This window comes from Bufo bufo, chromosome 3, assembly GCF_905171765.1.
Source record: "Bufo bufo chromosome 3, aBufBuf1.1, whole genome shotgun sequence".
In the NCBI taxonomy this organism is placed as follows: Eukaryota; Metazoa; Chordata; class Amphibia; order Anura; family Bufonidae; genus Bufo; species Bufo bufo.
The window spans coordinates 38,903,788-38,919,796 of NC_053391.1; the positions used below are offsets into that span (position 1 = coordinate 38,903,788).

Consider the following 16,009-nt stretch of genomic DNA (forward strand, 5'->3'; position numbering starts at 1 on the left):
GCTCACTGATTGAAAAGAATGTCTCTCCACTGTATATGCAGGCCACAAGTTTAACCCCTTCCCGTTTTTTTACTCTCTGCCTTCCTGGAACCATAACTTATTTTTATGTTTCCGTTCACATAGCCGTGTGAGTGCTTTGTTCCTGTTGCCCTTTCTGATGGCATCATTTAATATTACAACCGATGTAGTGGGGGGGGCGGAATAAAATAAATTCCAAATGGGTGGAACAAACGCAATTCCACCACAGTTTTATGGGTTGCATTTCCTATCCGGTAAAACTGACCCGCTACCTCCATTCTCCGGGTCAGTATGATTACAGATTAGTGGTCTCTGGCCTTCCAGCAAAATTACAACTCCCAGCATGTCCTGACAGTCTGCAGGAAGCTTTAGTGGGGGCCCTGTGCAGTCTGTACATAACTGTAAGCTCCAGTAATTGCAGTGCTGAGGCTGGCAGGAGAAGGGTTAAACAGTTTCTTTCCAATGCTAGTCGTCATGCAGAAGCGTAGCCGTCAATCACAGAGGGCACAAGCAGGCCGCCATCATGACACCCACACATGCCATTTTGCAGGAAGTACAGACCCGGAGACTATTTTGAGCGACAGGGCTCGTCAGACATTTCCCTCCAAACCTGTTAAAATTGTGGTAATAGCTTTAATTACATCAATATGGAAACCACAGTATGCAGTTCTGCAGAGTGCGGGGCCGTGAGCTCTGGTACCACACAGAGATGTTCATCTGAAAGAAACTAACTACAAAATAGGAAACTCCCCGTATGACTCTGCTCTTCTTTACCCCTGTAAGCCATTTCATTTTTGCTCTGCAATTGCCTAAGACTATGCTAAAGACGGAAACAATCAACAAGCAGGTCAAAAAGACCCCAGGGATGATTCCTTTGGAGTCACGGTGCGCTGTCCACTTCTTTTGCAGCCCCGGGTCCGCATACGGCCATCTGAATGAGCCCTTACAAGAACCCCATAAGACAGTGCACACACAGCACCTATGGAGTTCACCTCCTGTATGACAGTCACAAACGGAAAACAATACTTTTAAAAAGATTAGAAAATCGAAGTCTTTATATGACCTGCACATAGGTAAAAAGAATAAGCACCCCCATCATTCACCTCATGGCCGCAGCATTGATGTTCATCATGCAGATAAATAATTTTTTCCCCACTGATAGACTGGAAAGCCGTGTTCAGACATAGTAGATTTAGAAAAACCGGAATTAGACTTACCGGTAATTCAGTTTCCATGAAATCACCATGACGGCCACAAGGAGATTGACCCATGACCTCTGTGGGGGCAGGAAACAGAGAAGAGGTTAAATTGCCCCCTCCCACCACCACACCTCAGTGTTCCAAAGATATCAAGTGCCAGAAGTGTATTAGTATTTCCCAGTATTACATCATACCAGAAAAATACCGGTGAAAGAACTTCAAACAAAAGAAAGGGAGGGAATATATGGGCCGTCATGGTGATTTCATGGAAACTGAATTACCGGTAAGTCTAATTCCGGTTTTCCCATATCATCACCATGACGGCCACAAGGAGAGTTATAAAATTATTTTTTATGGGTGGGGACAACCGCTTGAAGAACCTTCCGACCAAAGGAGAGGCCAGAGGTTCCAGATAAATCTAAACGGTAATGTTTCACAAATGTGTGAATACTAGACCAGGAGGCGGCCCTGCATATATCATCCAGGGAGGCCCCTGCTCAAAAGTAGTGGAGACAGCTCTGGTAGAGTGAGCTCTAATATTGGAAGGAGGATCCAGATTTAGAGTCTTATAACATAGGGTAATGGTGTCTTTAATCCATCTTGCAATGGAGGATTTTGAGACCCTGGATCCCTTATTTTTTCCAGCAAATTGGACAAGCAGGCTGTCAGACTTCCTGAAGTCCCTAGTGGCTTCTAAGTATCTAAGGACTGTACGCCTAACATCAAGGTAATGAAATTTCTCTTCCTCCTGATCCTTGGGATTGTTGAAAAAGGATGGAAGGAAGATCTCCTGGCCTCTGTTGCGGTCTGAGGCTACCTTTGGCAGGAAACCTGGGTCTAGTTTAAGCACAATCTTATCGTCAGTGATGGTAAGGTATGGTTCCCTAATAGAGAGAGCTTGAATCTCTCCTAGTCTCTTGGCAGAGGTAATTGCTATAAGAAAAGCAGTTTTGAATGAAAGCAATTTAATTGAACAGCTCTCCAATGGCTCAAATGGGGAACACATAAGGTTGTTGAGTACTAAATTTAAGTCCCAGGTTGGGCTGCGGGATCTTAGCGTGGGTCTAAGTCTACGGGCAGCTCTTATGAATCGTTTGACCCATCTATGGTCTGCCAGGTCGGCATCAAAGAAGGCGCTTAATGCCGAAATTTGAACTTTTAAGGTGGATGGAGAGAGGCCTATGTCCAGAGCTTTTTGTAGAAATTCCAGAATTTTCTGAATGTTAGGCCCTACAAAATTTGGATTCTCTTCACCTGATCATGAACAGAACCTTTTCCAGATCTTCAGGTATATCGCAGACGTTACTTTTTTCCTAGAACATCTCAAGGTGGCTATAACCTTGTCTGACAGGCCCTGAGACTTTAAGAGGGAGACCTCAGGATCCAAGCCGTGAGTTTCAGGAACTCCGGATGAGGATGTAGCAAAGGACCCTGGTATAGGATGTCCCCTCTGAGTGGGAGTCTCACTGGTTCGTCTATTGCTAGTTTCAAGAGAGGAGCGAACCAACTTCTCTTCGGCCAGAACGGAGCGATCAATATTACTGTGGTTCTTCCCTCCTGAATCTTCTGAATGACCCTCGGGATGAGAGGCAATGGAGGGAATGTGTACCCTAGATCCCAGCACCATTTTAGGGAGAAGGCATCTATTCTCCAGGGATGATCTCCAGCATTTAGGGAGCAGAATGTTTGTACTTTCGTATTTTTCCTTGATGTGAACAGGTCTATTGTAGGAAGCCCCCATCTCTGGGTTAGCATATTGGAGACCTCTGGATTCAGTGCCCACGCTGTATGATCTACCACTTGTCTGCTCAAAAAGTCAGCTGCTAGATTCTGGGATCCCTTCAGGTGCATTGCTGAGATGGATTTTAGTTCTTTCTCTGCAAAGGAGAAAATTTCCTCTGAGATACTCTGGAGTCTCCTTGATCGAGTACTTCCCTGATGTTTCAAGTAGGAGACCATGGTCACGTTGTCCGATAGGACTTTCACGTGCTGATTTCTTATCAGCTGTCTGGCGGAAAGTAGAGCTTGTCTTACCGCATATAGCTGCCTGAAATTTGAAGATTGGGCAGATATCAGATGTTTCCACGTTCCCTGGAAATAAGCTCTGTCGATTTTCGCTCCCCAACCAGATTGGCTGGCATCCGTGAAGATCGTAATTGAAGGCAATTTGATCCATGGAACTCCCTGGGAAAGATTCTTCTCCTTCATCCACCATGAGAGAGATCTCTTTACTGATCCTGGGATTGGAAGCTTGGAGTCCAGAGAGCCCTTCTTCTTGTTCCAGTGGGACAATAGCCAGTTCTGTATTACTCGACAATGAGCCTGCGCCCACTCCACAGAAGGTATACAGGAGGTTAGGAGGCCGAGTAGGCTCATTGCTTCCCTCACTGAGCATCTCTTCCGGCGTTGGAAGTGCCTCACCTTGTTTACCAGGGACTGGATCTTGCTCTGTGGTAGGAAGGTTGACTGAGTTACGGAGTCTAGTGTAACTCCCAGGAACCTCACCTTCGCGGATGGAACTAACATTGACTTGGGTTCGTTCACTATCCATCCCAGTTGAGACAGGCGGGACAGAAATATTTCCAAGTCCGACAGCAGGAGTTCTTTTGAGTCTGCTACAATTAGAACGTCGTCCAGATACGGCACTATATTTAACCCTTCCTGTCTGAGTGGGGCTATCATTTCTATCACCAATTTGGTGAAAAGCCTTGGAGCGGCTGAAATCCCGAAGGGTAGTGCTATGAATTGGAAATGAAGAAGCCGATTGGAAGGGTCTAGGATCGCAAATCTTAGAAACCTCTGGTGATCTGGGTGAATGGGGACATGCAGATAAGCGTCTTTCAGGTCGACCGAGCACATAAATGCTCCTAGCTTTATCAGAGGTACTATGGATTTGAGAGACTCCATCTTGAACTTCCTGTAAAGAATAAACTTGTTCAGTTGTTTCAAGTTTATAATGGTCCGGAAGTCTCCTTCCTTTTTTCTTACTAAAAATAGGGTTGAATAGTACCCTCGACCTCTTTGAGACGCGGGAACTGGGATTACTGCACCCTTCTTCACCAAATCCTGGACTCCTTGGAAAATATTTAGGTTGGAGGATCTGGTAGGCATCTTTGTGACGACGAATCTTGGAGGGGGGAGAGAGGTGAACTCGATCCTGTAGCCCTGCCGAATGATATCCAAGGCCCAAGGATTTCTTGATGTTAGAGACCATGGACCCAGGAAATCCTTCAGTCTCCCCCCTACAATGGCGTCACTGTTTGTCTTCAAATTTAGATTGGGGCTTAAGAAGGAAGCCTCTTCCTCTACCCCCTTTGGGATAAGACCAGCGGCCTGACTTGCCTTTCCCTCTAACAGCCTTGTTTTGTCCACCGTAAGACCGAAAGGACTGGTTCTTTCTGAAGGACTTTTCCTCAGGGAATCCCTTTTTCTTGTCGGCCGCTTTCTCAAGAATCTTGTCTAGGACCGGCCCGAATACATACTCTCCTGAAAAGGGGATAGATACTAACTTTTGTTTAGAAATTCTATCGCCCGACCAAGACTTCATCCACAAAGCCCGACGAGCCGCATTGGAAAGCCCCGCCTCCTTAGCACAGAATGTAATAGATTCAGCCGATGCATCTGCCAGGAATCCCGTAGCTGATTTAAGTAGCGGGATGGACTGCAGGATTTCTTCCCTGGAGGTCTTACTGCTTAGGTGGTTCTCAAGCTCTCCTAACCATAAGTACATAGACCTAGCAACAGACGTTGCTGCGATGTTGGTCTTAATGTTAAACATGTAGGCCTCCCAAGATTTTCTTAAAAGGGCGTCTGCCTTCCGCTCCATAGCATCTTTCAATTGAGCGGCATCCTCAAACGGCAGGGCAGTTTTTTTGTTAACTTTCGCCACTTGCACGTCTATTTTAGGGGTCTCGTCGAACAACTTAGACTGAGAGGGGTCGAACAATAGTCGATTTTTAAATTCAATCCCCATTGTCGCTCTGACTGCCTTTAGTAAGTCACCCATCTCTTCTGAGGAAAAATAAAATTTCCTATTACTTTCGTAGATTTCTCCTTCAGAGAGAGAGAGAGATCATCCTCCCACTGCACGGAAGTAGAAGCTTTATCGTCAGCATCCTCGGATCCAGAGGTAATGATCCTAGAACGCGGACGCTTGCGAGAGGGCTCGTCCTGGGAATCAGACGGAGCAACTCTAGCGGCCCTGATTTCTTCCTGAACCACAGATCTGATATTCTCCATAAGGGACGATTGTTCCTGCTGGATCACATCAGAAATACACTCCTTACAAAGCTTCTTTCCATATTCGTCAGGCAGTCTTTTAGCACAAGAGATGCAGCGAGGAGGTTTTTAAACCTTTTTTTGAGCTTCTTTAGCCTGAAAATAAATATGGAATAGAGGCATCAGAAATAGGCCTAGTAAAAATGCAGTGCCATAAAAAAGCAGACCCCCTGAGGGATACTTACAGGAGGCAGAGAGGGAGCATCAGGCTCCATAACAGTTTGTAATTCAGGACCTGACATATTCTGAAGTAGAAGTGCAATCGCAGTACTCACAGACCTCAGATCAGCGTTCCTATGGCCGTCCTGCCTTTTATTCAAACTGCTCTGTCCTCCTGCGCTTTACTTCCGGGTTGCGTCACGTGACCGAACCCGGAAGTGACGTCACAGACGTCGGCGTGCGCACACGCCGGCCGCTACCAGCCCGACCCACAGGGGAGGAGGAGGAGGAAGATTGCGGCCCGGGAGCAGGCTCCAGACCAGCCGGAGCGAGTCCTCCCGATATCCCCCAGCCCAGCATAAGCACGTGGCCGCCGGCGGACTGGGGGAGCTCCGATGAGCTTCAGGTAACCAGGAGACCGTCCTCGGACCCTCCTGGAGAAGGAAAAAATAAAAAAGAAGACGATTTCCCATCTTCATCTCCCTGCCGACCGCAGGGAGACTCTTCTCTGACCCTGGCCACAGTGGGGACAGGAACACTGAGGTGTGGTGGTGGGAGGGGGCAATTTAACCTCTTCTCTGTTTCCTGCCCCCACAGAGGTCATGGGTCAATCTCCTTGTGGCCGTCATGGTGATGATATGGGAAAACCATGATTTATATCTTTCAGGCCTCCCACACGTGTCTGTATCTCGCGGATACCGGCAGAGCACATGCGACCATTTTTTTTAATACTCCTGCATAAATGTCCTTTCTTTGTCCGCAAAACAGACAAGTATAGGACATGTTAAAAAAAAAATCCGGGGCCGCGGAAGGGGAATTACGAGTGTGCGGTCCACATCTTTTGCGACCCCATCGAGATAAATGGGTCTACATCTGATCCGCAAAAATTGCGGATTGGATGCGGCCCTAAAGTGGATCTAATCTAGTAGTTGGTACTAACCTGTGGAAGGAAACTTTTTTTTTTTTCTTTTTTTTTTAGATAGTACTTAGCTGTCCCTCACTCCGCCATCTCCATTCCGCTTGCACAGGCTGCGGGCTGCCCTGACTGGGTCCTAACCCAAATGTGGACGCTTCTTTTCAGCTAAACAGGGGGAAAAAGGCGGGCACATCCAGTCCGGACCTGGGCGTAAGAGCCCAAGGAACAGGCAAGTACTATCTAAAAGTGCAGATTAGATGAAATGCCCAGAGAACCCCTTTAAGGAAAAAAGAAGCCACTACCATCTCTCCATGTTATGGAGGAGGTCCTCCGCGTCAGCTATGCTCATGAATGTCCAACAGTAATAGATAACAGGATATGGTCATTAAAAATTTTGCCTTGTTTTCTTGATCCAGAAATCCCCTGATTAAGAAACTGTTCCTTCCTCTACAGCAGGCAGGTCTTGTCCATAAAATGTCAGGAGATAGAGGGTCGCATCATTCAACATGTCCACGAGTTATCTGCACACGTCCTGTTTTCTGCATGTCTGTATTCACCATTACATGGAGCAGACCCGGTTCCTAGTTGCCTATTATTACATTGTCCCTCCTCACTAAGGTCTTGTTGAAGAGACAGCTGGTCCCCCAACCATTTTCTGGTGTCCCCCTATGTTGTAAAACAAGCTCGTCTGATCTGGCTTCTTCCCTCAGCTCTGGATCATAGACAGACTGCAGCTCAAAGGGGATAGTCCAGGGACTGTGGGAGGAAGCCATGGCTGGGGCAGTGATAGACGGAGCTGCAATCATTACACAATCACATCCGTCCTACAGAAGAGTGCACTTCCCTTCTATGCTCCTTCTGTTCGCAAGCAAGGAAGCCTCCATGCACAGCGCCATCTGTGCGCCCCGCTTCTAATGCTGATGGACGGAGCAGGACAAGTGCAAGGGGACGGCGGTGGAGCCACAGAGCAGGCGGAGCAGTGTTTTCACTGTGTATCATAGTTTGCCACCTCATGGATTTGTAGAATCACATCCTCCTGACATTTTATGGAAGAGACCTGCCTGCTGTAGGAAAAAAAAACCATCAAGAAAGCGAGAAGGAATTTTTAATGACTATATATTGGTAAGTTATCCATTGTCCTGACTGACACACATTAGAAAAGGCTCGACAAGGTATCTCCGTACTCAGGAGAAGTTGAGGAATGTGTTTTGGGGTGTCATTTTACATATACCCATGCTGGGTGAGATAAAATATCTTGGTCAAATGCCAACTTTGTATAAAAAAATGGGAAAAGTTGTCTTTTGCCAAGATATTTCTCTCACCCAGCATGGGTATATGTAAAATGACACCCCAAAACACATTCCCCAACTTCTCCTGAGTACGGAGATACCACATGTGTGACACTTTTTTGCAGCCTAGGTGGGCAAAGGGGCCCACATTCCAAAGAGCACCTTTCGGATTTCACCGGCCATTTTTTACAGAATTTGATTTCAAACTCCTTACCACACATTTGGGCCCCTAGAATGCCAGGGCAGTATAACTACCCCACAAGTGATCCCATTTTGGAAAGAAGACACCCCAAGGTATTCGCTGTTGGGCATAGGGAGTTCATGGAAGTTTTTATTTTTTGTCACAAGTTAGTGGAATATGAGACTTTGTAAGAAAAAAAATAAATAAATAAAAAAATCATCATTTTCCACTAACTTGTGACAAGAAATAAAAAATTCTAGGAACTCGCCATGCCCCTCACGGAATACCTTGGGGTGTCTTCTTTCCAAAATGACACCCCAAAACACATTGCCCAACTTCTCCTGAGTACGGCGATACCAGATGTGTGACACTTTTTTGCAGCCTAGATGCGCAAAGGGGCCCACATTACTTTTATCAAAACAGCGTCTAATATACCTGTTAGGGGTTAAAAAAAATCACATCTCCAGCCTGCCAGCGAACGATCGCCGCTGGCAGGCTGGAGATCCACCACCTCCAGGACGCGTCGCTGCGTTCGGCGGTGGTTAACATTACATTTTTTATTTTTTTTATTGCCGATTTCTCCTGTAACTGGGGCTGACAATGGCAAAGGCAGGGGCGCTGAAAAACAGTCCTTGCCTACTCTATGGGGAGCCCCGCTCCCACAGCTGCATGATTAGCGTGCGGCTGCAATCTCTGCCAGGACTTTTTAAAACATCTGTGTAGATATGCGCCCCGATGTTTATAGTCAACAGGTGGTCGACAAAGGGTTAAGTGCCACATTAAAAAAAAAAAAAAGTTGATAACTCCTACCTTTGGCCAGGTGTTCTTTAGTACAATCGCTTTCTTCCCATCACACAGCGCGCTCCTAAAAAAAACAACATTCCGTTAAAGAGATTTCTCAGCCAAAAACCTATAACATCTGTAATACCTGTGACTGATAAATTATTGCTAGACATAATGCAAATTCCAAATAAGTCATCTGACTAAGGCTTCCTGCACACTGACCCATTCATTTCTACAGGGCCATGCAGGCCTCCGAATTATGTACAGATCTGCGTGGCCGTTCTGCAAATTATAGAGCAGGTCCTACTCGTATCCATATTGCAAGAATATTCCTTTCGAATTGATGGGACTGAGATAAAGGAGGATTGCACACGAAAGGTGTCCATATTTTGAGCACTGAATTATGGACATGTGCATGAGGCCTAGCACATGAGCCTTTAATACTTTAGGATTTAATGTGGTTTCCCATATTGATGACATTTCCTCAGGATAGGTCATCAGTTTCGGAAATAGCCGAGCCAGGGTTCCCTTAGAGGTGAATGGAGAGTGGCAGCGCTTGCGCTGTGGAACCCTGTTCTGGAGATACCAGTGGATCCCAGAGGTGGGACCCGCACCTATCTGACAATCAGTGGCATATCGCTGGGAGTGAGATGGGCTCCATCTATTAGGGAATATATAATACCTTTATAGAGAGTTAGATGTAAGACACACACATATATTACTTACCAATAATCACCCACACGAATGAAGCAGAGAGCCCGATTACCGAACAAGATATGATTATGGGGGCTTAAGAGACAAAAGAAATAGCAGTAAGTAATCATCCCAAACTATATGAAAATCACAGCCTGTAAAACGTTGGGGAGCTGTGCAATTTGTGCAAAGGAAAAGTGGAGCAGTTGCCCATAGCAACCAACCAGTATTCAGAAGCCATTGTTTTAAATGACAGCGGCTTCTGCTCCACTTTTCCCTTCTTCCATTTTTGATAATGACCAGAGGACTTGTCTCCTCCCCTCTTTTATTAAAGAGGTTCTCCAGGCTACAGACATGTCCTCTGGATAGGTCATCGATGTCAGATCTGTGGGGGTCCGATACACAGCTCCCACACCGATCAGTCAGCCAGAAAGCTCCATACAGTGCGTACTGGCCATGCCGGGATACTGCAGTGAATGGGAGCTGAGCTTCAATAGGTGCCAGAAACTACACAGTGTATGGAGCGGTCTGCTTCTGCTCTATATACTGTTCAACAGCTTGTCAGCGGGGGTGCAGGGTGTCAGACCCCCACAGATCTGACACTGATGACATATCCTGAGGACATGTCATCAAAGTCTGTAGCCCAGAGAAACTCTGAAGGGCATCTGTCAGCAGTTCTGTACCTATGACACTGACTGACCTGTTACATGTACGCTTGGCAGCTGAAGACATCAGTGTTGGTCCCATGTTCATTTGTGCCCGCATTAATGGGAAAAATTATGTTTTGTTACATGCAAATGAGCCTCTAGGAGTAACGGGGGCGTCGACACTACACTTAGAGTCTCTGATTTCTCAGCACTTTGATTGGCAGGACTAGACAGTGAAAATGTATCATAACTGGGCCTCACTTCTTGTAAAGGCAATCAAAGTGTATAGGGCGCGGTAGTTGCAGAGAAACCAGAGCCTTTTGGAAGCAATGACAACGCCCCCGTTGCTCCTAAGGCTTATTTGCATGTATAAAAAACCGCAATTAGACTTACCGGTAATTCCGTTTCCTTGAATCCACCATGACAGCCCACATTGAGATTGACCCTTGACCTCTGTAGGGGCAGGAACACAGAGAGTTTAAATTCTCCCCACCCCTCCACCTCCTCAGTGCTTTACAAATTATCCGAAAGGTGGAAAAGAGAGTAAAGAGATATTGATTCATACCCTTAAACTCGTATATTTTTTTATTTTTTTTTGGGATGGGAATAGTATGGGGCAGTCATGGTGGATTCAAGGAAACGGAATTACCGGTAAGTCTAATTGCTGTTTTTCCATTTCATCCACCATGACAGCCCACATTGAGATGTATCAAATGACTACATGGGTGGGGATATGGCCTGTAAAATCTTCCGACCAAAAAGAGCCTTGTTCGAGTCCGGAAGATTAAGGCGGTAGTGTCTTACAAAGGTGTTTGTGCTAGCCCAGGTTGCGGCCCTACAAATCTGGTCTAGTGAGACGCCTCTTTTTTCAGCCCAAGAGGAGGCAGTGGCCCTAGTGGAGTGGGCTTTAATATTGCCGGGACTGGGCTTGCCCTGTATCCTGTAGCAACACTCGATGGTGGACCTGATCCATCTAGCTATGGAGGATTTAGCTAGCTTCTTCCCTTTATTTTTTCCAGAGAACTGAACTAGGAGATTATTATCTATCCTAAGAGCCCTGGTAGCCTTCAGGTATTGAATTACTGTATCCTTAACGTCTAAGAGATACATATTATCACCAGACCCTGCAACTTCGGACCTAGTGATAGAAGGTAGAAAAATTTCCTGTTCCTGGTGGAAGGAGGAGACTACTTTAGGGAGGAACCCAGGGTCGAGCGTTAGGCGGATGTGATCATTACTAATTTGGAGATATGGTTCCCTACAGGAGAGGGCTTGAAGTTCTCCAATACGTCTGGCTGAAGTAATTGCTACCAGGAAAGCAGTCTTCAGAGAGAGGTGCTTTAAGGAGATCTCCGATAACGGTACAAATGGAGGTTTTGTTAGGCCTTCTAGGACGATGTTCAAGTCCCAAGTTGGAGCTCTAGATTTAAGGGTGGGTCTCAACCTTGAAGCTGCTCTAATAAATCTCCTGACTCATCTGTGATTGGCTAAACTGCAGTCGTAGAAGGTACTGAGGGCTGATATTTGTACTTTCAGAGTACTAGGTCTCAGACCTAATTCCAGGCCGCTCTGAAGGAAGTCCAGAATCTTATTGATGGGAGGAGAGGAGGTGTCCGGGTGATCAATCCCTAACCAAGAGCAGTATCTTTTCCAGATTTTTAAATAGATGTAAGATGTCACCTTTTTTCTACTGGCCTTGAGCGTGAGAATCACCTTATCTGACAGGCCTCTGTTCTTTAAGGTTTCGCTCTCAGGATCCAGGCTGCCAGTCTGAAGATCTCTGGGTCTGGATGCAGAAGCGGGCCCTGGACTAAGATGCCTCTCTGAAAAGGAATTTCCCAGGAATCCTCCAGCGATAGCTGCTTTAGAGTAGAGAACCAGCTCCTCTTTGGCCATAGGGGGGCTATTAGGATGAGAGTAGTTGGTTCTCCTAGAAGCTTCTGGATGACTCGCGGTAATAGTGGTATCGGGGGAAATGCATAAGCTAGTCTCCAATTCCACTGAATTGATAGGGCGTCTATTGCCCATGGGCCGTCCTCCAGGTTTAGGGAGCAAAAGCATTCTACCTGCGTATTTTTTCTTGAAGCGAATAGGTCTACCTCTGGATGACCCCATCTTTTTGAGATCCTCTGGAAGATCTTTCGGTTCAGGGACCATTCCCCTGGATCTATTTTTTCCCTGCTCAGGTAGTCTGCTACTGTGTTTTCGCAGCCCTTTAAATGGATGGCGGAGAGCGACAGGGTGTTCTCTTCTGCCCAGGAGAAGATTCTCATTGCTACAGCACCCAACAGGCGTGACCTTGTCCCTCCTTGGTGTCGTAGGTATGCCACAGTTGTGGTATTGTCGGATAGGATCTTTAAATGATGACCCTTTAGTAGGTCTACTCCTTTTGTTAATGCTTCGAGGACAGCGTACAGCTCTCTGTAATTGGAGGATTTTTTTCTTATGTCTTCTGGCCAAGTACCCTGTAGAAGATGGTCTCCTATTTTTGCTCCCCAGCCTTCGAGACTTGCGTCTGTTATTACCTGAACGGCCGGGTAGTTCCGCCACTGTAGACCTCCAAGCAGTCTTCTTTTTTCTTTCCACCAGCTTAGATCCGATTTTACGGACTGAGGAATCCATACATTTTTGTCTAAGTTTATCTGTCTTCCATCCCATACACTTAGGATCCAACTTTGGATTACCCTTGTGTGGCTTTGGCACCAGGCAACCGAGGGGATGCAGGCAGTTAGACTTCCTAGAAGACTCATGGACCGTCTGATGGAGCATCTGTGAGAACTCTGAAACATTCGGATCTTCTCTATTAGTGCCACTGTTTTGTCCTGAGGAAGAAAAGGTCTTTAACGGGTTGAGTCCAGTTCTACGCCTAGGAACCTTATTCTTCTGGATGGAATTAGAGTGGATTTTTTTATGTTTATGATCCAACCCAGACTTTTTAGTATCTCTGAGAATCTCTGAGTTGCAGACAGATTTTCGGCTTCTGTATTGCCAAGAATAAGGAAGTCGTCTAGGTACGGGATAATTGTTATACCTTCCCAACGAAGATAGGCCACCATTTCTACTACCACCTTTGTGAAGACCCTGGGGGCCGAGGAGATGCCGAAAGGGAGGGCGACATATTGAAAATGGTGGATTAAGCCGTCCAGCCCTTTTAGGGAAAATCTTAAGTACTTTTGGGAGAGATGATGAATAGGGATATGGTAGTATGCGTCTTTGAGGTCGATTGACGACATAAACGCTCCTTTCTGGATTAGGGGAATAGTGGATGTGATGGTTTCCATCCTGAACTTCCTGTATAAGATGGATCTGTTCAGAGGTTTTAGGTTTATGATGGTTCGCAGGGATTGGTCTGGTTTCTTTACTAGGAAGAGGTTGGAGTAGAAACCTCTCCTTTGTTCTAGTTGCGGGACCCTCTGAATTACCCCTAGATCTAAGAGGTCTCGGACGCCCTGCCATATTTTTGGAAGCTCTGTTTTGTTCTGGGTTGAGACGCAGAATCTTCTTGGGGGGATTGATGTGAATTCTATCTTGTAGCCTTGAGAGACTACGTTTAGAACCCAGGGATTTGAGGTGATCTGTTCCCAAGATGGTAAAAACCCCTTCAGTCTCCCCCCTACTCTGGCGTCATTGCTGCTTATTTTGTCTGTTTTGGGGATTGAGAATGAAGCCTCTCCCTCTTCCCCCTTTGGGATAGCTCCATCTGCCAGTTTTTCCTTTCCCCCTGTAGGATCTCTGCTGGGGCTGAAACTGACGAAAGGGCTTCTTTCTAGACTCCTTGTCCTCCGGAAATCCCTTCTTCTTATCCGCCGCTCCCTCTAGAATTTTATCTAGAGTGGGACCAAAGACAGACAAACTCCCCAGAAAATGGGATGGAACAGAGTTTGGCTTTGGATGCCTTGTCCCCTGACCAGGCTTTCATCCATAGTGCTCGCCTGGCTGCGTTAGAGAGAGCAGCGTCTTTGGCTGAGAAGCGGATGGATTCCGCAGAGGCATCCGCTAAGAATGCTGTGGCGGAACGAAGGAGTTGAATAGACTCCCTGATTTCTTCTCTTGGGGTCTTATTTTTTAGGTGTTCGTCCAATTCCCCCAGCCATATATACATAGCCCTGGCTACTGAAGTTGCTGCGATGTTTGCTTTTACCCCAAACATTGCTGATTCCCAGGATCTTTTTAGGAGCCCGTCTGCTTTACTGTCCATTGGATCACCCAATTGGGAGGAATCCTCAAAAGGAAGAGCGGTTTTCTTTACAACCTTAGCCACCTGTATGTCGACTTAGGGGGTCTGATTAAAGATTTTGCATTCTGCTGGGTCAAAGCAGAGTCGGTTCCTGAACTCTTTGGGGACACCTAGTCTCTTCTCAGGATCTGACCACTCCTCCATTATCATTTCCCGTATATTCTCATTTATGGGGAAGACAATGGAAGTCTTGGATCTAAGGCCCCCAAACATTTCATCCTGGACGGTCCGGGGTCTAGGGGTATCCTCGATTCCCATTGTGGACCTGACTGCTCTGAGTAAATCCTCCATCTCTTCTGTGGAGAAAAAATATTTTTTGTCTTCCTCCAAAATCTCCCCCTCTGACAAGGGGTCCTCAGCAGGAATCTGTCTGGATGTGACGGAAGTTTCCTCTACATCCTCGCCCTCAGATGAGGAGACGACCGACAGTTTGCGCTTCTTGGGAGGGTTGGGGACACTAGCGGGAACAGACATAGTGGCCAAAGAAGATCTGATTTCGTCCGTAATAAAAGTTTATTTCGGACAGAATATCTGGTTGCTCTTCCTTCCATATTTCAGCAGTACAAGGCTTGCACAGCCTCTTTTTGTAATTTTCAGGTAACCTTCTTGAGCATGCACAGCACTTTGAGAGCTTTGCTTTAGTTTTGGATTCTTTGCTGCCCTGGAGGAAGCAACCACATATGTCGTATTTTAAAATTGGAACAGAAAGTAAAATTCTAAATACAATTTCCCCCCAGAGGGGACTCACGGTACTGATGGCCAAAGGGTCAGAGCCTTCCTGGCGAGGAGTAGGTGCTTCAGACATCGCGGTGCAGCAGTCAAAGGCTGACAACCGCGCTTTTTTAAATTCTTGTCCCGGCGTCTGACGTCATCAAGCAGCGCCCCGACTGACAGCGTGAGCCTGCGCCGCACCAGCTTGTAGAAAAAGGTACGTGCGCCGCCCGGCCCGCCCGCTCCATGTGCCGCACCACTCCTCCTGCCGGTCACCTGAGAGGAAGGACGCCAAGCGCCGCGCGCGAGGCGCCTTGTGAAGCCGGCACCCCCGACTATTACCCAGCAGAGGGAAGGAAGTCTGAGGTAGGGAAAGGACCGCAGGCCTCAGCATAAGCTAAGACGAGGGTCCCTGTTGCTCCAAGCTGGCCAGCCTTAGCTCCTGCCGTGGGAGGCCAACAGGAGATTCCTGTAAGAGAATAAAGCTGCTACCCTCCTGAAAGGAGGGCTCTCTCTACATGTTGGCCCCTGTAGGGGCAGGAAAGCACTGAGGAGGTGGAGGGGTGGGGGGAATTTAAACTCTCTATGTGTTCCTGCCCCTACAGAGGTCAAGGGTCAATCTCAATGTGGGCCGTCATGGTGGATGAAATGGAAAACATAATTTTTCTCAGCAATGCGGGCACATATGAACATGGGACCAACACAGACGTCTTCAGCTGCCAAGTGCACATGTAACAGGTCAGCCAGTGTCATAGGGACAAAACTGCTGACAGATGCCCTTTAAAGGGAATTTCTGAGATTCTGATACTGATGTCCTATTCTCAGGACAGGTCATCAGTTTCAGAGTGGCAGAGGTCAGGACAGACACCTGGGACCACCGCGGCACTCCGGTGAGCAG

General features: G+C 46.9%; 1 protein-coding gene across 2 annotated transcripts in view; it reads right to left on the reverse strand.

The window, feature by feature from the left end:
• Positions 1–16,009, reverse strand: part of TTC3 (tetratricopeptide repeat domain 3) — a 174,330-nt gene that overhangs the window by 121,854 nt on the left and 36,467 nt on the right. For both annotated transcript variants that reach the window (XM_040423100.1, XM_040423102.1), the window contains exons 10-11: positions 9,550–9,612; positions 8,851–8,905 (exon numbers count right to left, since the gene is read on the reverse strand). In XM_040423100.1, coding sequence (XP_040279034.1) covers positions 8,851–8,905; positions 9,550–9,612 — 118 coding nt within the window. The remainder of the gene's footprint in view (positions 1–8,850; positions 8,906–9,549; positions 9,613–16,009) is intronic.